Source organism: Panthera pardus, unplaced genomic scaffold (genome assembly GCF_024362965.1).
Source record: "Panthera pardus isolate Hobbes unplaced genomic scaffold, ASM2436296v1 HiC_scaffold_2, whole genome shotgun sequence".
Classification (NCBI taxonomy): Eukaryota; Metazoa; Chordata; class Mammalia; order Carnivora; family Felidae; genus Panthera; species Panthera pardus.
This window is the reverse complement of record NW_026526765.1, coordinates 77,053,199-77,077,605: the sequence shown is the minus strand read 5'-3', so window position 1 is coordinate 77,077,605 and position 24,407 is coordinate 77,053,199. Positions and strand designations below refer to the sequence as shown.

General features: G+C 39.2%; 1 protein-coding gene and 1 long non-coding RNA gene across 3 annotated transcripts in view; one reads left to right on the top strand and one right to left on the bottom strand.

Annotated features, from left to right (window-relative positions):
* ST8SIA4 (ST8 alpha-N-acetyl-neuraminide alpha-2,8-sialyltransferase 4) overlaps nt 1–3,408 on the bottom strand; it is a 97,288-nt gene extending 93,880 nt beyond the window's left edge. Inside the window, exon 1 of the mRNA XM_019450623.2 lies at nt 3,296–3,408. Within this exon, the coding sequence (XP_019306168.2) occupies nt 3,296–3,408 (113 nt within the window). The remainder of the gene's footprint in view (nt 1–3,295) is intronic.
* Nucleotides 849–24,407, top strand: part of LOC109267644 (uncharacterized) — a 184,437-nt gene continuing 160,878 nt past the window's right edge. For both annotated transcript variants that reach the window (XR_008423787.1, XR_002080212.2), the window contains exons 1-3: nt 849–1,549; nt 12,404–12,516; nt 14,453–14,581. This is a non-coding gene — a long non-coding RNA (uncharacterized LOC109267644). The remainder of the gene's footprint in view (nt 1,550–12,403; nt 12,517–14,452; nt 14,582–24,407) is intronic.

The window sequence follows — 24,407 nt, the reverse complement described above, 5'->3', positions numbered from 1 at the left end:
CATTTGCGGTCAACTAGGAACACAGTATGTGGAAATTTTAAGAAGTCACAATCAAAACAAGTATTTGTATGATATTAAAGTGTACGCCACTCTTTCAAATACATTATCTTATTAAATGAGCACACCCACATGTTTTTACCTGTAGGACCCTTCAGTTAACACATTTCCAATTATACCTCCAAATCACAGAAAGCAAGTGAAATCATGGGCCAATTGTGAAGTAAGTGCCATTTTTCCCATTAAAAAAAAAAATGTCCGTCAAGAATAAACCACTTTATAGCCCATGCCTTTTGAGTTAAACTTTACTAACTAGTCATCATACCAGGCAATTGATATGTTTTGTTTGCATGAAAGGTTAAATTTCCAATAATTACTTGACCTATTCTCAAAGAATTCCTTACAAAATCCATGCTTCTAGTATTCCTCTGGGGATATGAGAATGTGGATGGTAGGCAGGAAAGTTGTGCTGGTGTTCTCTTTCCTTCTGCATGGAATGACCGCTCAATGTTGTATGTAAGAACAACGCTGCGCTGACTCCAGATGGGACCTCCAGGTAAGAGAAGGGGGCGTGTAATAAAGAAAAGGTCTGCCTATTGCAAATGGTGGCAGGGAAGCTAAATAGGAGGGTGTTTTCTTGGTGGTGAGGGGTGGTTCCCTAAGGTACAAGGATTACGAAAGGCCCTTAATTGAATGTACTGCCCACTCTCAAAGTCACGCAGTGCCTCCCAAAGGGCAGACTGCCCGTTAACCTGACTTTTGAATATCAGTCGGGGCTCTGGGCTAAATCTCCACTCTAGTTCACTCATCTTAAAAATAGACCCTGTAAGTGGCTTAGGTTAGAAATAGAGTCACAGAGATCATTAGATCGTTGGGTGAGTCAACTCCTCCACTAGAAGCACTGTTGGGAAGTTAAAACGAAATCATGAGCTAGTTATCACAAGCTTTTCCACCGAACGTTTCATCTTGACGGAGAAGGGCAAGAGCGCTCAGCGGGACTGGCTGTGCCCGCATTCTCCCGGCAGCGCCAACTCTAGGGCGTCAGGGCAGCGGCCGCCACGGCCGGGGCGCTGCAGGGCACGAGTGCAGGCGCGGCGCCGGCGCCCGCCTCTCGGCCCTGCCCCCGCACCGCCGTAATTGCGGGTTTTAATTAAGGAGGAGGAGTCCGGTTGCCGACTGAGCCGTAAAAGTGATTTTTTTTTTTTTTCCAAGAGGAGACCGGCTTCCTGCATTAAAGGCTTTCCCCTGCCTCCCCACTCATTCTTGCACCCCCGCTGCCAGCTCTCGCGGAGGAGGGGAGAATACCGGTGCGCACCTCGCTTCCTGTTTGATTAACTCACGCGCTCGCCTCACGCTTTCTCGGAGCAGCAGGGGAGCGACCGCAGCTCCGCCCCAAGAGGGGGCCAGCGAAACCCAGCCGGGCTAGCCCAAGCGCGGCGCCCCTACCTGCGCCCCCTGCCCCTCGTCGGCGTCCTGTGCGGTGCCCACTGGCCGGCGGCGCCCAGGAAAGGGCCAAGGAGGAATGCTGCCCGGGAAATGTGGAGTGTCCCAGGTCGGTCATTTCCCTCGGCGGGACTCGGGGTGCGCTTCCCCATTTTGGCGGCGGTTTAGGGAGGCCCGGAGAGGGCGCCTGGGCAGCACGGGGCGCCTCTTCTCGCCTCACGCGTCCTCCCCCTCCTACTCGTCAGCGAGCCGAGGGCCTGAACCCTCAGAGTCCTGGCGAGGCTTGGCGGCTTTGTCTGGGCTCACGCGTCTGTTCGGAGCCCACCAGCCCGGAAGGGAACAAAGAGCCTCGACCCCCCCGACGCCCAGCCTCCGCCTCTCCACCTCTCCCCCGCGCGCCGTTTATCACCTTCCCTAAGACCCCTTTGTCTGCCTGGGAAGCACAAGTCTGCCCGAGATGCCCACGTCCCCGCCCAAAGTCCTGCTTTCCTGACAATTGAGCTAGGCGGCGTTTTCAACCCACCCACTCCCTATGTAAACGACCTCATATAGTTAGGCTTTTCTTCTCTTCCCCAGAATAGACCTTTTACAGATTTGTGATGCATAACGACCATCCAGCCCGTCAGCTTTCTCATTCCCTTCCAGTCCCTTTCGACTGTACTTCTGCTATCTTAGTTTCCGATCGAACAGAAGATTCTTTCTGTAAGTATAAGCCTGCATCTTGCTCACTTAAACACTCATTACTTAGGGAGGAGCAGGAATATTAAATGGAGTGCATGAAGTTTGTGTGTGTGTGTGTGTGTGTGCGTGTGTGTGTACGCGCGCGCGTGCGTGCACCTTTTAGCAGTCCACACACACACACACACACACACACGCACACACACGCAAAGACTCTATCTTCGTTTTAATAACTGTCAGGGAACATAAAAATCAGGCTGGCATCTCTGCCAGCGTGGAGTTTCCGATAGCGGACGCCTCCGGATAAGGGAGGATTTCCGAAACAGGACTTTGAACAGAGTTGACAACCAGGGTCACATCCTCAGAAAACGCTTCCAAGATATGTAAGCAACACAAAGTTGCAGCCACCTCCTGGGTAAACTTCAAAGAAACAGAAGCCAGGGGAAGGGAGGAAGGAAGTGTGATATTTAGAGAACTTACTGGGGTGGGGGAAGCTTCTGAACTCATTTAGACAAACTAAAGAAATAGCAGAAATATAGTCTGTGAGAATCTACAGTACCCAGTTGCTAAAACTGTAACCATGACGCCCATGCGTTTTGCCACAGAAGAGCAAATAGGGAAGAATTCTTGGTTGTACTGGAGTTTCTAATTCAAACGATACACAGATCTACCCAACGAAAAGAAGAGTAAAGAATCAGTGGAGACACATCTCCTGCTCTCTGGGCTTTAACTTCAGTCTTTGAGGAAGCCAGGCTCTCTCCAGTATCTCCTTAGAGTGATGGGCAGAAAAAGAAGGACAGCCACATGGGAAATAAAGACACCTCTCCTGAGTTCTGCCCAGGGATTAAAAGGACAAAGGCACACGTTCTTTGTTGACACTTCTGCAGTGACTTCTCCTTGGGCGTGCGAGCCCCGGCGCGAACACAACTGCCACCATCACCACACAGGGCAAGTTGAACTCCTACTGAGAGCACGCCGGGGAGAAGCACACACACCTCAACAACAGCCTTTGTTATTTAATTCATGAGACTAAACGCACAAAAGCTCATTATGAACACACACACTCTCCCAACCCTCACTCTCCCGTCTATATTCACATTTCATTTATGGCTTGACTTTATTATTATTATTATTATTATTATTATTATTATATCCTGAAATGAAGCTTTGCATTTACCCGATGAGTTGCGTCTCCTGGTGCTCCTCAGTTCTTGCTATTTCTTTTGTCTTATAAAAGATCAGGAGCAGACTTATCGTGCAGATCGTCCACCTCTTCCTAATGGAGCGCATCTTGGGTGCCCGGGAAAGTCCTGGTTGCCCCAGCTCCCTCACCTTCTCTTGGGATAAAGGCTCCGTTTTGGGGAGATACAGTCGCCGGGGGAAATCTGTAAAATTCGAGGAGAGTGTGGAGCCGGGATCTCCGGAGCGGGTCGCAAGGGTCCTCCGCTGCCGAGCTCCCGCTGGTCCTTGAGCGCTGCCCAGCGCTCTGCCTCCTGGTTCGCGCCAGCCCTGCCCCGGTCGCTCCGCGCCTCCTCCCTGGGGCTCAGGTTTCTTCTCAGATGAGACACCTTGTGCATCGGAGGTGGCGGCCGCTTCTGCAGCTGGGTTCGGGGGCGTCACTGGCCCTTCCCTTTTCCTAGCAGGGAAATGATGAGCAAAACCAGCCAATCACCAGACTGAGGGGGCGGAGGCTGCGGCTGCCTCGCGTTGCTGTCGGCTGCTTGGAGAGTAACGTCGCCGGCGCTGCCTGCACAGTGCCGGGAGAGGAAGCTCACAAGCTCGCAGCCGTGTACACACACACACACCACACACACACACACCCGCGCACGCAAGCAATAGCAAGTCACACAACCCGGGGAGAACGCAGCGTGCCAGAAGGAAATCAGGTCGCCCTCCTGGGAAACCTACGTATCAGCTCCCTGGACGAGCGCAGAGATAGTCTGTCCTTATCAGCGGGGAGAGGACACCTCAGCTAGGGACAGATTAGAGACGCATCTTGCTTGAGAGATGCTTCGTCCTGAGCAGGGCGGGGGGTCGGGGGGGAGTGGGTTGCAAGGGGGTAGCTTCATCCAAGAGCCTTTCCTAAACATACACACGCGGACACACACACGCGAACGCGCATACACACGCCCTCCCGAGAAGAGTGAATCGAGGAAGGGAGGGGGAAGGAGGAGGAGGACGTTTAGTATTCGGTGCACAGCTCGATCTGGAAAGTACCCATACACACATGAACCAATTAGCCGATCGCCCACTCAGGGTGGGTGGTGGATGACCACCCCGATTTAGGATCTTGAAGGAAACAGATGACAGAGGTGTCATTAGGCCCTTTATGGATATTTATGTGACGCTTTTTCACTGCCATTTGGAAACTCCTCACGCAGGAGTCAAGGAAACTCCAATCCGCCTTAAACTTCACTGCGGAGAAACAGAATTTTGCGAAAAAGCAGCCACCAAGGACATCCTTTAAATGCAAGTACACCCAGACATAGGAGAAAGAAGGGGGAAAGGTAGGAGGATAGGAAGAAAGGAAAGAAGGAAGGGCACGTTCTTCCTCAAAAATTTCAGTGATGTGTGTTTAGCCTCTGATTTACACTCTCTCCTCCCTCCTACTGTTTTCCTTACTTCTGTTGTATTGTGTGGAAGGGGCACTTTGGAGTCCTAGTTAACCGTGAGTCTGAGTACTTCCTTCACTGTTCTTTGGCCTCGCCCTCACCAAGAGAGAAGCTTGCTGTTCTAGTTATATCCATGCCTTGGTTTGGTTTTGCCTCATGGCTAGTGGGATGGATGGGTCGGGAGGCACCCCTAGTGTGAGATCTTGCCCGGAAGCCAGGATTTACCCCATCTGTAAGAATAGGTTCCAAGTTCTCCGCTTTCTCCTCTCCCCACCCCACAGCCTCTCTCAATTGAATCACTTATTCTTTAGGGTTGTGCAGTGGCTCCAGCTGCCTTCCACTCTTGGCCCCTGGGGCTTATACCTCCCCAAGCCCGGAAATGGTGAGGCCCACCACCAGTCCTTGGGGGGAGCTGAGCAAGAAGGGGAGTTCTGAGTTACTAGTCCCCTAGCAGCTTAAAATAACAACGATAGCAGCCAGCACCTTTGCTTAAAATTCTGAGGTACCTGCCAATGTTTGCCATTCTTCGCCTAAGGTTTAAGAAGTTAAGAGCCTCTCAGTTCTCAAGCCTCTTATTCGCAGCAGAGTGAACTAAGGGGTTGGGTCTAAAATGCTCAAAGGAGCAAGTAATTATGAGTCTTTATTGACACTACAAGTGGCCCGCCGGGAGCCTTTGGAGTTTATTGATGTCTAGGCAAATCCCGCTAGCATCTCTATCACACTGACTTCTCAACTAGCGGAAACTGCAAGAATAAAACAGCTTCTTATTTAAGTTAAAAGGGAATTGGGGCAGAGAGGGAGTGGGCAGTGCATGGTTAGGATTCTATAGGTTAATTAATTAAATTCTTTAGGTTAACATTTGGTTTCTAAACAGTAAACAAATATGTTTTGGACTCAAAACGCTCGCTGATGGGAATGGAGTAATATGCATCACTTAATAAAATTTGTCCGACATATTTTGGATCAATTAATATGGTCCAGGAAATCTGTGAGGACATGGGGACACAGTTGAATAAAATATAGCATCTAAGGAGGGAGGGAATTCATTCACTCAGAGGAGGTCAGATTGTAAAAGAATTAAGTTGCCATGTGGCACCATGGACTAATGCCAGCATTTTAAGTATCTCCTATCAGGGTGAGCTGCAGGGGAGCAGCAGGTGGAGTGGTTTTAAGTTGTTGGGAGCAAGGAAAGTGAACTTCCTGGAAGAGGGCACACATAAAGTGGGGTTTGCACATCTACCAGGGCAAGCCAGGCAGAGGAAGGATACAACACTGCAAACAAAGCAAGATTTTGTGCACTTCAGAGAATAAAATGCCAGTACTTTGGGGAACTTTGAAGTAGTTCAGTACTGTTAGAACATGGAGTGGGAAAGGAGAATAGTGACATAAGGTTTTAGTGTGATCGTAATATTCTATAGCTTCACATTATCAAACTGTCTTCTCTAATAGGGAAGTTGCAACAAGAATATCTTCAAGAGGAAAGTGGGTTTAATTTATTATTATGCCTCAAGTTAAATTAGGGGAAACTGTTCGTTTGGCCCAAACAAAACAAAGTAAACCCACCAAGAGTGAAACAAAAGAACACAAAGAACTAGTTACTGGAACACATGAGAAAATGTAAACATTGAGAGGAGGAAAAAAAAAGAACTCTCCAGTCATATAATGCTGCTATTTCTGTATTCATTAAGCATAACACCTTTTATATTGAGGTGAACACTTCTGAATGACTGATAATAGTTTTAGTGAGACTCAAGAGATTCTTCTTTCCCATAGTTGAACAATTTTGGTTTTAGAGTGTAATTTAGTGTCATTTGCTTAATATGATTAGATTCATGAAATATACATCCATAACAATTTGCCAGGTTAAAAAAAAACACATAGGCCAACACTTAGGCCAAATTGAGGATAGTCTGATTCTTCTCAATTTGCTATTAGGTACAAGAACCATAAACATAAATATCGAGTAAGAAGTCTTATCCACATAAGAGTCTTTTGGACTCAACTCCTTCCATTAGCATGCCCCATTTGATGATCCTGAGATGTTAAAGATGTTTCTAAATTTCCCTTCTATCTTTGGACTGTAAGTTCTTCAATGAAGAGAACACATTTGTCTTTATTCAGCACAATTCTGCAATTACACAGCACCTGATGAATAAATAATGCAAGTAATGGCAGCTGGTTTTAAAATGCTACTTTATCCTTTAACTTAATGTGAATCATGTTTTAATTGCTGGCTGTGCCCTCTGCTTTAGCTGGAAAGAAATGGGTAAATACATGCAGTATCATGGCATGCTTCAATCAGATATTTTTTAGAGTAGTTTTAGGTTTACAACACTATTGACCAGAAAGTACAGAGACTTCTCATATACCCTCCCCTCCAAATATGCGCAACTTCCTCCACTATTAACGTCCCACACCAGAGCAGTACATTTGTTAAAATCAATGAAACTACACTGACATCATTGTCATCCAGACTCCATAGTTTACATTAGAGTTCACTCTTGGTCTTGTATGTTCCACAGGCTTTTACCAATGTATTATGTATAATGACCTGTATCCACCATTACAGTATCATACAGTTTTCACTGCCCTAAAGATCCTCTGTGCTCTGGCTATTCATGCCTGCTCCCCCAGCCCCAGGCAACCACTGATTTTTACTGTGTACATAGTTTTGCCTTTTCTAAAAGTCATATAGTTGGAATTATACAGAAAGCCCTTTCATATTGGTTTCATTCACTTAATGATATTCTTTAAAGATTCCTCCATATTTGTTTCATGGCTTGAAAGTTTTTTTTGTTTTTGTTTTTGTTTTTTAACAGAGTAAAATTCCATTGTTTGGGTATATCACAGTTTATTTACTTAAATACTTGCTGGAGGACATGTCGGTTGTTTCCAAGTTTGTGAAATCATGAATAAAGTTGCTACAAACATCCATGTGCAGTTTGGGTAAATACCAAAGAGTACAGTTGCTGATAAGATAGATGGTAAGACTATGGTTCGCTTTATAAGAAACTTGCTCTTAGTGCTGAATTGTCTTCCAAGTGGCTGTACTATCTTCCATCCCACCAGCAAGGAATGAGAGTTTGTGTTTTTGTGTTGCTCAACATCTTCGCCAGCATTTAGTATTTTCAGGTTTTTTGTTTGTTTGGGTTTTTTTTTGGATTTGGGGCATCATAATAGGTATATAGTGGTATCTCATTATTGTTTTAATTTGTATTTTCTTGATGAGGTATGATGTGAAACATCTTTTCATATGTCCATTTGCCAGCTGTATATATTCTTTGGTGAGATGTCTTTTCAGACCTTTTGTCTATTTTAAAATTGGGTTGTTCTTACTGCTTAATTTAAAAGTTCTTTGTATATTTTGGATAACTGTCCTTTATCACATATTTTTTTGCAAATATTTTCTTCCACTTCATGGCTTGTTTCTCATTATCTCAACAGTGTCTTTCATAGAGAGGAAATTTTAAATTTTGATTAAGTCCATTTTATCAATGATTTCCTACATTGATCTAAAAAGTCTTCATCAGACTCAAGGTCATCTAGATTTTTTCATGTTTTATCCTCTGGAATTTTATAGTTTACCATTTTATTTTAGGCCTGTTAACTTCTGAGTTAAGTTTTGTGAAGAGTGTAGGGTATATGTCTAGATTTTTTTTTTTTTTTTTGCATATGGATGTCTAGTTGTTTCAGCACTCTTTGCTGAAAAGACCATCTTTTCTGCACTGTGGTATCTTTGCTCCTTTCTCAAAGATCAGTTGACTATACTTGCATGTGTCTATTTCTGAGCACTCTATCTGTTGCACTGATCTATTAGTCTATACTTTGACCAGTTTCACATTGTCTTGATTATTGTAGCTATATAATAAGTTTTGAAGTCTCAAAATGTCAATCCTCTGTCTTTGTTGTCCTCTAATACTGTGAGTCTTTTCTCTCTCCAAATAAATTTTAGAATCTCTCTGTCAATATCCTCAAACTAACTTGCCAGGATTTTGATTGGAATTGGATCGAATCTGGAGAGCAAGTTGGGAAGAATTGACATCTTGACAATATTGAGTCTTCCTTTCTGTGAACATGGATCATCTCTTCATTTATTTACTTCTTCCTTGGTTCATTTCTTTTTTCACTCTTTGATTCAGAATTTGACATATTTATGAATGTTTTTTTCATCTCAAATTCCAATTATTTCTTGCTATTAGAACCCATGACATTTTAATAATGGCAATATTGGTGGATTAGTCAATAATCTCCAGAGAAACAGAACCAATAACACGTGTGTCTATACTGGGAGAAAGAGATTATTTTAAGGAATTGATCATGTGTTGGTGGAGGCTGGCAATTCCCAAATCTACAGAGTAAGCTGGTAGTCTTGAGACTTGGGAAGAGGGAAGAGTTGATGCTGCAGCTAAAGTTTGAAGACATGTGAAGGCAGACATCCCTTTTGCTTGGGGAAACTCAGTCTGTTTTTTCTTAAAGCCTTCAGTTTATTGGATGAAGACCACCCATATTATGGAGGATAATCTGCTTTACTTATACTGATTTAAATGTTCCTAAAAAACAAAAAAATAAACAAACAAACAAAAACACCTTCATTCATGGTAACATAAAAGATCTAGACCAGTTTTTGACCAAAAAACGAGTACCATGGGTACCATAACCTAATCAAGTTGGTACATAAAATCGTCACAGATGGGCTGGTTGAAGTTCTTGTTAATGATCTTAAAATACACTAAGAATTGTTCATATAAAGCCTTTTACCTATAAATCAATGATCAGGATAAGCAAGAAGCGTATTAATGAGAAAAGTCAGCTTTTCGCCACTAGACGGCCCAATCTCTTTTATTTGGGGGGGGGGGCGGTGATATCTAGTTTAAAAAATTATTCTAAATTAATTTATTTTGCCTATGTAAATATCCATAAAAGCTACACAGATTTTTTTCTATATGTATATTCATCAGCCTTCTGTTACTTTTGTTTTCATCCTTAATAATCAAATATAATAAGCTTACAACAGAAGGGTGACCTTCACTTTAAATGCAAGATACAATTTTGAATCTAGTATAATTTCTGGAACAGGATAAATCCCATCATAACCATTCTCAGTTCTTCCCCATTATCTAACCCATGGTAGTTTATTATCCTTTGCATTTAGTACTTGATCTCTATTTAAATGTGAATGTCCTTAGAAGATACAATTCTTAAGTACTATTAGTCAAATATTCTTTAATTTATAATATTCATTTGCAATGTTCTGTAAAACATCTTTTAACTGCTACTAGTCAAATATACCCCAGTTTGGAATGAGTATTTCACTTGCTCACAACCAACATTTTAATTGTTTATAGACTCTTAACCCCTTTAGTTCTATAATACTAGCTCTTGCTACTTTTTTGTATTGCACAGACCCATGAAATGTCAAAATAAACAGACACACTATCCTACACATGTTTTGGGAAATCTTTGTTGATCTACGTGATAACATGGCAATATTTTTTTGTGTGTTCTCCCAGTGGTGAGGGGAGGAACTGAATGGTAAGAAGAGAGTAACTATCAGGCTAAATACTACCCCAAACTGCTTTTCCATTGAATAGTGATCACTTACTAGATAATTTTCTATGTTACTATTTAGAGAGTTTGTTGTTTAAGGTTATAATTTCTTTAATTTTTGTGAACTTTCTAAATGCCTCTCTTGTATCTGATTTAGATAGAATTTCTTCCTCCTGTCTTATTATCTTTCTTTTCTTATATTTCCCAGTGTAATTACCCACTTAGTTCTTCTTGAATGCAACTCAACTTCCTTTTATATAATTTTAAATTCACCATAATAAAAGCAAAGGAGAAAAAGCAGTATAAATTGTTCAAGGTTGAAAAATTATTAGTATATGTGTATATATACACATACACACACATACACACACATCTCTGTAATTGCTTTTATAGTTATAATAGTATACAATGAGTATCTCTGGAAAATATTGTTTCAGTGTACATAATTATAACATGGAACAGTCCTATGTAAATTGAAATTTGTGAAGCAGTCATTTTAAATGATTCATTAATGTTTATTATTTGAAGATTCTAAAGAAAAATACTATTGAGGTCATTGTTAACTGTTAAACTGGTAAGCATTATTAACTGGTAAAGCCCACAGAAGATGTTTGTTTTCTTGCAAAATGGATTAAAATTAAACACACACAAGGGCTCCTGGGTGGCTCAGTTGGTTAAGCATCTGACTCTTGGTCTTGGCTCAGATCATCATCTCATGGTTTGTGGACTTGAGCCCTGTGTCGGGCTCTGTGCTGTCAGAGTAGAGCCTGCTTGGGATTCTCTCTCTCTCCCTCTTTCTTTGGCCCTTTCCAGCTTTTACTTTCTCTCTCTTTCTCAAAATAAATAAATAAACTTAAAATTTTTTTTAAAAAATAAAATACACACAAACACATACACACACAGCGAGTCACCAATATTTTAAATTTTTTTTTAAAATACCATAAAACTTGTTAATACCAAACTCACCTACTCTGGTAGTAACAATTAAGTAGAGTTAGGTAGTTTCATCTCTCCCTTTAATTTATTTTATTCCAGAATTTTTTATTCATTTATTTACTTGGTCCCTACATATATTTGAATTTGTAATACTTCAAGTAAATAATTCTGTTCAAGGATACACATTTTATGATTTACCTGTTTAATGGATTGAAATATTGATAATTTTGATAAACAAAGCCTTTATGAGCTAAAATTTTGATTGCTGAGTCTATGGATGCCTGCCTACTCTGTCAGCAGGAAAAAGTTGTTCTGGGAGAATGAATCAATACATATTTATTGGAGGGAGCCTGTGGGAATAAAGAAATAATAATGAGTCTAATTCACATCTGACCTGTACCTCATTTTACACCTCTTGTATGACCTGAATGCAAAACTACCTTTGACTGCATGTGTTAGATGGAGATATGAAGAAAGTAGATTGGATTTATTCACTTATAATTTTTTTGACAGAGAAGTGAACTTATACGGAATTCTCAGGGGTGAATGGATTATTATATTTTTTTTTAAATAACATTTCTGGTGTGTAGAATTCCTTTCGGGACTAACCTAGAACCCATGAAGATTTTGAATGTGTGTCCTTGGTATTATAGACACTTGTCATATGTCTGTTGAGGTGAGCAGAGGTGTTTGGGAAGTTGGTGACTCTTATCCATGGATGTTGAAATCCTTCTGAAGATGAATTTACCCATAGGAAGCCTCAGAACTAGCCTTATATCATGGGTTCTCTGATGACAAATGGTAGCTCACATGTAAAAACACGCTTCAAATGAGTAAATTCAACTACTCACTTAATTTCATGGTACACTTATTCCCAACCTATAGGTAAGGGGTTAAAGAGGGAACCAGAAGCCCACAGGAGACTTTGAAAGCCATTTATTACTATTATCTTCTTACTTTACTTATTAAAAAAAACAGTTAATGTGTTATGAAGTGATTTGTATAGGGTATTGATTTGTAGAGGAAAAAAACCTTTCCTTCCCTTCTAGGTTCTTTGACTGGTCTAATAATTAAAGACCTATGATAGATTAATGGGAGAAAAACAAATTTAATTATATATATATATATATATTCATAAATATATGAGGCTAAAAGAAATGACCAAAGCTGGAACCTTTTATACCTTTTAGGCAATGAAAAAATAAATTTGTGATGAATTGGCAACACAAAGAATTTTGAGCTTGGAATATTCCTTGCTGTCCCTAACTCTGATGATAAAGTTGCCTTCTAACTCCTGATACAGGTAGGGTACCTTTTGTTTCTTGCTTTCAGCTGAACAAAGGAGCTTAGAGTGTCCTTCTTATACCCGCTGTTTTTTAAATAACTTTAATTTAAAATAATATGTCAAAGTAGTATATTTTGGGGTGGGATATTTTGCTTCTCTCATACTCATTTACTCATTAGACAAAAAATATTCCTTGAGTACATACTATTTGCCAGACATTATACTTGGCACTGAAGATACAGCAGAATACAGCACAAACTCCTCCTCCTTTTGAGAGGTTTAATTTCTACATGCAGAAAGATATGACAAAAGGAAAGAAAAAGAAAAAAATGAGGTAATTACATATTGTGATTAGTGCCGTGAAGGAGCAACAAGGTGATATAACAGGGTAATAAAGGAGCTGTTCTTTGAACAAGATGGTCAGAGAAGGGCTCTCTGAGGAGGTGACATTTGAAGTGAGACTTGTGGAATAAGAGGGAGCTATGAACTGGGTAAGAGCATTGTAGGCTGAGAGAATAGCAAGTACAAAGGGCAAGAAGTAGTGAATGGCTAGGCAGAAATGTCAGAAAATAAAGAATACAATGGAAGCCATTATATCATGCATAATAAACTAAGCAAAATGGAAGATACTGTATAATAAGGTATTTGTTGAAAGCAAATTTCTGAATTATTTATACCAAAGTCTGGGAAAGCAAACTTATTTAGAACATGTAATATTACTTTTAGGTAGTGCTGCTTGTCTATTTAAGGCTTGACCTCATGAATTTAAACAGAGACTTGTCAGTGTGGTTACAATGACTATTTTCAGCTGAGTTGAGTTATACAGGCTTTAGACAACAGAAATATATACTTGAATTCAACCAGGGCTGAGGTTTTGCGAACAAGTACGGCAGAAGGAGAGAAAATAAGACTTGTAATTACTGTACTTAAAAACTAATGAAAATAATGATGAACTAAGATGATAATCTAATATGGAAAAAAGGGAAGGGAAAACATAAGAGGACAGATGCATTAAGATAAAGTCTACAACCCTGTGGGATGAAATCTCAATACAATATACTAAATTTAAGGGGCTGCCAGAGAAAGTAAGCTGGAAAGGTGATAGGTAGTACTAAGAGAGTGAGTTACTTACAACTTGGATTTGGGGGAAAATACGTTAATGATTGTGCAGGATGCAAAATTATTATGGGAATGGGAGACTAATGGGAGATTGAATTGAAGTGAAACCAAATTTTGCTAGAGATGAGAAAAACAAGAAGTGCAGAAAGTCTAGGGTTTTAGATAAATTGTGTGACTACTGGAAGTCACTAAGAATAATAGGAGTTAAGTGTGGATTACACAAATTGAGCAGGCCATTAATTAATGACAGTGAATAGGTGGTCTGTAGATGACAACAGGAGGCGATGAAGATAACACTGATGACATAAATAGATTGTATATGTAAAGGGGAACCAAAAGGGATAGTTTCCTTCACTGACAATGACTTACCTGACATGCCAAAGAAAAATAGACTTCTCTTGTGACTGCTTGCTGGAGAAGGAGTGATCTCTCCTCAAAGGCTCAAAAGTGATCATGAAGTGATGAGAAGACTAGCTAGTTACTTAATCTTAAATTGTTATAACCAAAGGGCAAAGAAATAATATTTTTTTAGTAACTCTAGATCGCAGATACCTTCTTATTTAAGATTTTTTTTCTTATTTTATATGAATGTGAATTTCAAGTAACCTTAATCTTATTTTTATTTTTGTTTAAACAGTATATTTTTCACTCTTACTTGACACAACCTCTAAAATGGCTTCAAATTAGCAATTCAAGTTTGCTGTTACAGTATTTCATTTTGATTATCTCCTAATCCAGTATATGAATTTTACTAGTTAGCTTTATTAATAACAAGTGACCCTCCCCAAATCACAGTGGTTTACTATAACACACATTTATTTCTTTTTCATAATAGATGTCAGTGGCTGTGGTCAACTTCTATGGCTCTGCTACATGTCTTCTCATTCCAGATTCCAGCCTCAAAAAGTGTGCCTTATTTGGGACATCCAAAAAAGAAGAACTCTTGATGCCTCCTAAAGTTTCTGTATGTTATGTTCCCTCACATTCCTTTGGCTAAAGCTTGTACTGTGGGCAAGCCCCAAATCAATGAGATAGTACCATGGCATATCCTTCAGGAGGTCTCTGTGTGCCCCATGTTCATAAATTAGGCGAGGTAAGGCCCTTACCAGGAAAAAAAAGCAAGAATTTAGCACCTAAAACAAATCCTACCACTGGAATGTAGCACTGAGATCTTAACACAAGATAAAACGTTATAATAGATAGATCCGTTAGGAAAATAATCATTAGGAGATAAATCTGTACTGGGCAGATAGACATGTTATCTGCCACGGATAGAAATACAAATGCTGACAGTCTGCAGGGTCCAAAGGGAGAGGAGATTTAAAGAAAGAATAAATGTCAAGAATCTTTCTGTAAAAATCATAGAAAATAAAAACAGGTGAAGCAATGGGAATAGTACTGTTAGAAAAGTTAACTAGTCCATATTCCTAAAACGCTCACATAATAGCAATTCTATGGTAAAACTTTCATGATCCTAGTGTCTGACCACCAAATTTACTGACTCAAATATATGATGATGTTCCATGTGTCGAAGGGTAGGCTGACATTATTAATAGCTAATAGCTTATTTTATTCATCTCAGCCTAGGAATGGTTTTGCCAATGAACTAAATGTATTTGAAGCCTGATGGCCAAAGCTCTCTTTCCATAGGACTGTGATTGGGTAGGAACTGCCAAACTTATAGCTCAGGTTTCTTTTCTGTACTATTTCTGGTTTACTCTTTACCCTTTATGATTGGCATATTTATTCTTTAGTATTATTAATCCATAGTCAGGTTACATTTATGTCTTCATGGCTATGTAGCTATTGGGTCTTCTTCATATAACAACTGTGTCTCTGCTCTTTAATTTTAAAAATTCTCTCAGGAGGCAACCATTACTAACTCCACTCTAAAAAATTTAGAGGGTGTACTCCACTATAATTCCAGAGAACAAACATGACACACATATATTCCTGAATCTCAATCTTGGAGACAGTTTTCCCTTAATTATATCACCTCAATAAGTTAATAATGTTTACATTTGAAAGGCAGATGTAAAAACTCTGAAATATCAAGCCAACAACCCAAAATATCTGATCAGGGGAGAAAGAAGTAAACAAAGGAACAATTAGCTGAATAGAGGTGTTCACAAAAGCATAACAATGAGTTTAGTTACTCTTTCTCATTGTCTAATGTGGACTGTGGGGAGAGTCATTTTAATTTGATTGATATAATTTACATTCATTGAAATGTACTCTTCTTAAGGGGGCAATTTGATGAGTATGGTAAAATCCGTAAGTTATGACTGGCACTCTGGTCCAAGCATAGATCATTCCCATCAGCCCAGAAATGCCTTCTGTACTTTTTTACTTTCTCTGCCTACCATATGTAATGATTCTTTATCATTTATCTCACTGTAGATGAGTTTATCCTATTCTTAAGCTCCATGGGAATGGTTATATAAAACCATTAGTAGCTTCTCTTTCATGACTTAGTTTTGAGAGTTTTCAATATTTTGTTTATTGATAATTTGCATTATCATATACCTTTTCTTCCTTTTTTTAATATGAAATTTATTGTCAAATTGGTTTCCATACAACACCCAGTGCTTATCCCAACAGGTGTCCTCCTCAATGCCCATCACCCACATTCCCCTCCCTCCCACCCTCCATCAAACCTGAATTTGTTCTCAATTTTTAAGAGTCTCTTATGGTTTGCCTCCTTCCCTCTCTGTAACTTTCTTTTTCCCCTTCCCCTCCTCCGTGGTCTTCTGTTAAGTTTCTCAGGATCCACATAAGAAAGAAAACATATGGTATCTGTCTTTTTTGTATGACTTATTTCACTTAGCATAACACTCTCCAACTCCATCCACATTGCTACAAAAGGCCATATTTCATTCTTTCTCATTGCCAAGTAGTATTCCATTGTATATATAAACTACAACTTCTTTATCCATTCATCAGTTGATGGACATTTAGGCTCTTTCCATAATTTGGCTATTGTTGAAAGTGCTGCTATAAACATTGGGGTACAAATGCCCCTATGCATCAGCACTCTTGTATCCTTTGTGTAAATTCTACCATTTTTCTTCTTTTGCTTTCAACTTATCTTTGCCTTTATATTTAAGGAGAAATTATTGACAGCCTATAATTAAGCCTTGATTTTTTTAAATCAAATTTTATAATTTTTCATTTTATTTAGAGTTTTTAGTCTAATTTTTTTAAAGTCTGTTTGATTTTAACCAATTTTGAATATACTTTGGTTTAGGTATATTAATTTGACATTACTTTTCTACTTGATTAATTATTGTGCTTCTTTTCTTTCTTTCCTGTCTTTCCCACCCTCTTTTAGATTATTCCAACATTTTTACCATTTCATTTTATTTATATATTTAGACATATTTCTATTTATTACTTTCATAGAATGGTTGCTATGCATGTTAGAATGTTCATTTTTTTGAAGTACAGTTTGCATACAATATTATACTAGTCTCAGGTATACAACATAATGATTTGATAATTCTATACATTACTCAGTGCTCACCCTGATAAGTATAGTCACATTATTATAATATTATAGAGTATATTTCCTATGTTGTACTTTTTATCTCCATGAAGAGGATTAAGAGTTAGAAATGTTCATTCATAAAGCATATTATGACAGTTCGTTAAAATGTAAGAAAATTACAAGTATATACTTCTATTTATTACCACTGTGCTTTTGTCATACAGTGTCCCTTTGAATATATAATAAACCACACAATACACTGTTATTGTTTTTGTTTCAATTGGTAGACATTTAAAAATTTTAAGATAGTACAAACTGAAAATATTTGTTTATATTTATCCATATGTTTACCATCCTCTTTAGTATTTTATGCAAATATGAATTTCCATGTGGCATTGTTTTTCTTCTACCTACACACTTCCATTAATATCCTCTGTAATTCAGGTCTGCTGGGAACATGTTCTTTTCACCCAACTTTTGGAAGGACAGTTTTGCTTGATATAGAACACCTATGGGATAATATTTATTGTTCTTGTTCCAGCACTTTACAGATGTTATTTCATTGTATTTATTTCCCTGTCTATCTTTTTAATGAGAAGGCAGCTGTGATTCCTATATTTGTTCCTACATAAGTATGTGTCTTTTAATATTTCTCCAGCATTTTGTTTATCTTTAATTTCCAGCTGTCTGATTATTATGTATGTAGGAGTTGTTTAACAAGCTTTCTGGATCATAGGCTGACGTTTTTCACATAGTTTAGCAAAGTTTGGGCCATCATTCTTCAACTGAACTCTTTTTCTGACCCATTTTCTTCTTTCCTCTCCTCTGAAACACTAATGACATGTATCATATCAATTGCTATTTTAACACTGGCCACTGAGCCTGTTTTATATTTTTCTCCCAACTTTTTTTTCCTCTTTATTCTTTAGGTTTGATCATTTCTATTGGACTGTGTTCAAATTCACTAACATTTTCTCATGCTATATCTAACCTCCCACTAAGCTTGCTCATTAAATTTTTCATTTCAGATATTTGTTTGTATATTTGTGTTTCCATTTGGTTCACTTTTATAGATTTTCATAGCAGTTCTCAGAGTCCCCATCTGCTCCTTCATCATGTCCAATTTTCTCCGTAACACCTTTGTCATATTTGCTTTAACTCTTTTAAATTCTTTTTGATAATTTCTGTATCTGGCTTATACTGGGCTATGTTTCTATGTGCCCTTTTTGCTTAACTGTGGGGTTACATGTTTTGCATGTCTCATTTCTTTTTATTGTAGAGCAGCTAGTGGGGATAGATAATTTATTATAGGAAGCCTTGGATGTGTTATAGCTCCAAAATCTCCCACCCTCACATGACCTCCATTAGGTCTTATCCTGCAGCAGTTAATTACCTTCTGTTGGGTCTTTTTAAGACCCCCTGAGTACATGCACAGTTCTGTCCTCATGCTGTAATGTGTGGGAAACCACATGTAGAATTCTGGGGCTACTGCTTTGCATATTTCTACCTCTTCTGTTACTTGTCCTGAAATTCCAGCTGATTTGCAGGTCTAGAACACAAGTATCTTCTCTGCAGTTCAGCAAACTCTGTTCTGTTTTGCTTTTAAATTCCTGCATTTCAATCCAGAACATGGAATACATTCAGAACTTAATGAGAACATGAGACTAGCCCTAAGCATTTCCCATCTATTAGAGATCACATAGTGTTAATTCATTTCATCTAAGAAGCAGAAGCCAAGGCAGGATTAGACTTGCAAGATATACTGGAGGAAGGAATACAAGGAAGCAGCCAGAGGAGGCAGGGAGAACCATCAAATTCGTGCAATGTTACACCTCTGAAGGAAGGCGGAAAGGGAAAAGGGCTGAATAGGAAATGAAATCTCAGCCTTTAGTACAACTATGAGGGTTTCAGTCAAGTGTATGGAGAATCCTTGAGACAAAATTTCCCATTAGAGGGCATGAATATTTCTGCCCTAATTAGTAATTAGTTGGAAGTAGCCCCTAGGAAGTGTGGCCTTGGCAGGAATGGGGTTGTAAATTCACAGTGTAGTATCTGGGGTCTTCTATCATTTATGCTTTCTGAAGCAGGATGTGTCAACAGTACATTTTCATGGCTCTTGTCACTACCTATCCCCACCTACTCCCTGCTCCAGATTCGCTTCTCTACACATGTTGGAGAAGCGCTTCTTGTAGGATTCTCAAGGGCCTCTCTTTCTGGGAGGAATCTTAGAAGGCAGTAGTTAATTAAAAAATATATAGCCCCTGTCACTGCAGATGGTCACAGGGCTATATCTTAATACTCACTGTCTCTCTCTCCTTCTCTAACCCTCAGCTATCATCTTTGAAGGTCTTGGTAGCTTACTTAGTGGTTTGACCCAAACCTTCATTCATGAGTGTTCTGACTCCGTGGTAATCATAATCTTCCTGGGACAAGGTTGCTGCATGTGTCTCTTCACACTTACATTAGAGGGATGGAGTAACAGGAAGTATCCAAGTATGTCACATGAATTCCACATTTAATCCTCCTGCCTCTAACATGTATACCATCACACCTGCAAAGGTGTTCTCACCCACTGGAACATCTTTCCAGGTCACCACTAGTGAAATTACTAGGAGTTGGGCCACAATTTGCACTAATGTCCTACCTTCCTTTCAAGATTGTATCTTCTTTGCCTACTGGGTAGCAAGTAAGCCAGTTCCAAATCTTGGATTAATCCTAGTACCTTTGTATTATTTCACATTGCCTGAAAGGTAACCATTTCCATAACTCTCTAGGAGTACCCATGACAGCCACTCCAATTTTGTCACTCATTATAACAATTGCACCCAATTTGCTTCTGATGGTTAGATGCTGCCTTTGACCTCTATATTTTCTAGATTCTATCATCCTTCTTACCTTCTGAGAACACAGTTCTATAATAGCACTTATTATTATAAATGCTACGAGCCCTACCAACAGAAGACAGTTGCCATTGATTGTCTCAAGGATGATGGTGTTTCTTTTACTAGTGTGTTCCTATTGTTTTTATAATTGGGGTGTATTCCAGGTTTTACCTTAGAATGCAGTTCTAAGTTGTCTAGCCTTACATAGTATATCCAGTAGCTTGGTCACTTTTGTGAATTTTTTAAATTCCTTTTTTTCATGTCTGCCATGGCAGTTTTGGCTTTTCTACTTTACTTATTATTGGCTATCATTTTCTCTAAGCTTCCAAGAATCATCTTGACAGTGTATTAGTACTGTTTTCTGAGGTCTTTGTCAAAGTCTCAAATCCTTTATAATGGGATAGTTCTTCCTTATCAATTAAACTAACAATTCCTTATCCAATTTCATGTTCTACCTTTTTTGATGTAGGACTCTCAGGATGTAGTCCCAAACATATTTTCCCAACTCCTTCAAGTGTATATTGGCTAGGTCCTGCAGAACCCACTAGAAGTTTATTGGGAAGTGACCTCAGGTTCCTTTGGGGTCTATAGTCCCTTATCTCCCTTAGCATCCCTCACACTTTCCCAGTTTAGAGACTAAATGAGGAGCTACAGCCAGGTGCTGAGGGGTGTTCATGATGTCCCATGAAGCAGTGATCACTGCATCATTTTCGAGCAGTGAAGGCATGCCAACCCTTTTTATTTTTATTTTTTTTATTTTTTTTTATTTTTTTTTCAACGTTTTTTATTTATTTTTGGGACAGAGAGAGACAGAGCATGAACGGGGGAGGGGCAGAGAGAGAGGGAGACACAGAATCGGAAACAGGCTCCAGGCTCCGAGCCATCAGCCCAGAGCCTGACGCGGGGCTCGAACTCACGGACCGCGAGATCGTGACCTGGCTGAAGTCGGACGCTTAACCGACTGCGCCACCCAGGCGCCCCCCAACCCTTTTTAGAAATGCCAGAGGATTCAAGGGATCTGGAGCTATTGTTTATGAATTCAGCAACCCAGATGTTCCCAACTCAAACCTAAAGGGTCTCACTCTTTTCAACCAAGAATCTATCACTGGCACATCCTTTGTTGGAAAAACTGACAGTTCAACCTTCTCTGGAAGGCTCTCTGATGTATTATAATTAATTCCTGGGCCAAATTCTCAGGGTTTTTTTTCCTGCTTCCAGTTGCATGAGATAAGAGTATCTTTAGTAAGCTGCCATAGGGGCCCTCTGAATTTCACATTTCACCTCCAATTGGTGATTCATCACCCACAGCCTTCTATTGGTCTTCTCTGATGCATCAAAGTCACTCAGTAGGAGATATCTGATGTAATTTCCTTCTAATACTTCCCTCAGCTACTCAAAATCCTGAGATACTGCATTTGTGAGTACATTCATTTGCACCAGCATACCAAACCAGTTTACCACAGGTGTTTTAACAAATGCACTGGTATAATTGAAGAGCTCCACCTACTGCCAGTTATGAAGTCCTCCTTGCCAATTTGTTCGCATAGTATTCAGCTTCATGGTCCCATATTAAAACTATATACTTAGACTATGACTGACACTAATTGTCTTAAGTCAGGATTTATGGAAAACAGACTCAGATGGAGATTTCCATGTGGGAAGTGTTTTGGTCTGTACCTTCAATATCAGCATTTTGTAGGAGTAAAGGCACTAGAATTGGACAAAGAAAGAAACAGAACTTCAAAGCAGTTACATGGATGAATTTATGTGGTGTCCTGGGAAGCAGGGGAGTTAGGATGCCCCTTAGCAGTGGCTTTGCCTTTCGATGAAGGAGCCATGACTATATACTCCTGTTTTGACAATGGGTAGATTTCTACTTTGGGATGGGATATGACCTAAGTATAGATGCTTTCTTCAGCTAAAGGGAATTTCTAGAGAGAGTTAGCTACTGGCATTCTCAAAATGTGGGAGAATTGGTTTCTCAATCCTTTTTTTTTCTTAATCTATATGCTTTTATTCTTTTTTATAATTTTAAAGTTTTTTTAAAAAATTTTTTAATTCTGTATTTATTTTTAAATTTACATTCAAGTTAGTGCATATAGTGCAACAATTATTTCAGGAGTAGATTCCTTAATGCCCCTTACTCATTTAGCCTATCCCCCCTCCCACAACCTTTCTAGCAACCCTCTCTTTGTTCTACATATTTAAGAGTCTCTTATGTTTTGCTCCCCCCATTTTTATATTATTTTTGCTTCCCTCCCCTTATGTTCATCTGTTTTGTATCTTAAACTCCTCATATGAGTGCTGTCATATGATATTTGTCTTTCTCTGACTGACTAATTTTGCTTAGCATAATACCCTCTAGTTTCATCCATGTAGTTGCAAATGGCAAGATTTCATTCTTTTTGATTGCCAAGTAATATTCAATTGTGTGTGTGTGTGTGTGTGTGTGTGTGTGTGTACACCACATCTGTTTATTCCATTCACCCATCAGTGGACATTTGGGCTCTTTCCTTACTTTGGCTATTGTTGATAGTGTTGCTAGAAACATTGGGGTGCATGTGCCCCTTTGAAACAGCATACCTGTTTCCCTTGGATAAATACCTAGTAGTGCAATTGCTCAGTCGTAGGGTAGTTCTATTGTGATTTTTTAAGGAACCTCCATACTGTTTTCCAGAGTGGCCGCACCAGTTTGCATTCCCACCAGCAGTGCAAAAGAGATCCTCTTTCTCTGCATCCTTGCCTACCTCTGTTGTTGCCTGAGTTGTTAATGTTAGCCATTCTGACAGGTGTGAGGCGGGATCGCATTGTGGTTTTGATTTGTATTTCCCTGATGATGAGTGATGTTGAGCATTTTTTCATGTGTCAGTTGGCCATCTGGATGTCTTCTTTGGAGAAGTGTCTATTCATGTCTTTTGCCTATTTCTTCACTGGATTATTTATTTTTTGGGTGTTGAGTTTGATAAGTTCTTTATAGATTTTGGATACTAACCCTTTATCTGATATGTTGCTTGCAAATATCTTCTGCCATTCTGTCAGTTGCCTTTTAGTTTTGCTGATTGTTTCCTTTGCGGTGCAGAAGATTTTTATTTTGATGAGGTGTCAATAGTTCATTTTTGTTTTTGTTTCCCTTGCCCCTGGAGACGTGTTAAGTAAGAAGTTGCTGCGGCCAAGATTAAAGAGTTTTTGCTTGCTTTCTCCTCAAGGATTTTGATGGCTTCCTGTCTTACATTTAGGTCTTTCATCCATTTTGAGGTTTTTTATTTTTTGTTTTGTTTCGTTTTGTTTTCTTTTGTATATGGTGTAAGAAAGTGGTCCAGGTTCATTTTTCTGCATGTCACTGTCCAGTTTTCCCAGCACCACTTGCTGAAGAGAATGCCTTTATTCCATTGTTTATTCTTTCCTGCTTTGTCAAAGATTAGTTGGCCATACGTTTGTGGGTCCATTTCTGGGTTCTGTATTCTGTTCCATTGATCTCAGTGTCTGTTTTTGTGCCAGTACTTTACTGTCTTGATGATTACATCTTTGTAAAACAGCTTGAAGTCCGGGATTGTGATGCCTCCAGCTTTGGTTTTCTTTTTCAAGATTGCTTTGGCTATTTGGTGTCCTTTCTGGTTCCATACAAATTTTAGGATTGTTTGTTCTAGCTCTGTGAAGTATTGTGTTATTTTGATAAGGATTGCATTGAATATGTAGATTGCTTTGGGTAGTATTGATATTTTAACAATATTTTTCCTTCCAATCCAGGAGCATGGAATATTTTTCCGTATTTTTGTGTCTTCTTCAATTTCTTTCATAACCTTTCTATAGTTTTCAGTGTTTAGATTTTTCACCTCTTTGGTTAGGTTTATTCCTAGGCATTTTATGGTTTTTCATGTAATTGTAAATGGGATCAATTTCTTGATTTCTCTTTCTGTTTCTTCATTATTTATATATAGGAATGTAACCAATTTCTCTGCATTGATCATATATCTTGCGACGTTGCTGAATTCATTGATCAGTTTTAGCAGTGTTTTGGTGGAATCTTTTGGGTTTTCCATATAGAGTATCATGTCATCTGCAAAGAGTGAAAGTTTCACCTCCTCCTGGCCGATTTAGATGCCTTTTATTTGTTTCTGTTGTCTTATTAAGGAGGCTAAGACTTCCTTTACTGCGTTAAATAACAGTAGTGAGAGTGGACATCCCTGTCATGTTCCTGACCTTAGGGGGAAAGCTCTCAGTTTTTCCCCATTGAGGATGATATTAGCGTTGGGTTGCTTGTATATGGCTTTTATGATCTTGAGGTATGCTCCTTCTGTCCCTACTTTCTTGAGGGTTTTTATCGAGAAAGGATGCTGTATTTTGTCAAATGCTTTCTCTGCATCTATTGAGAGGATCCTATGGTTCTTGTCCTTTCTTTTATTGATGTGATGAATCACGTT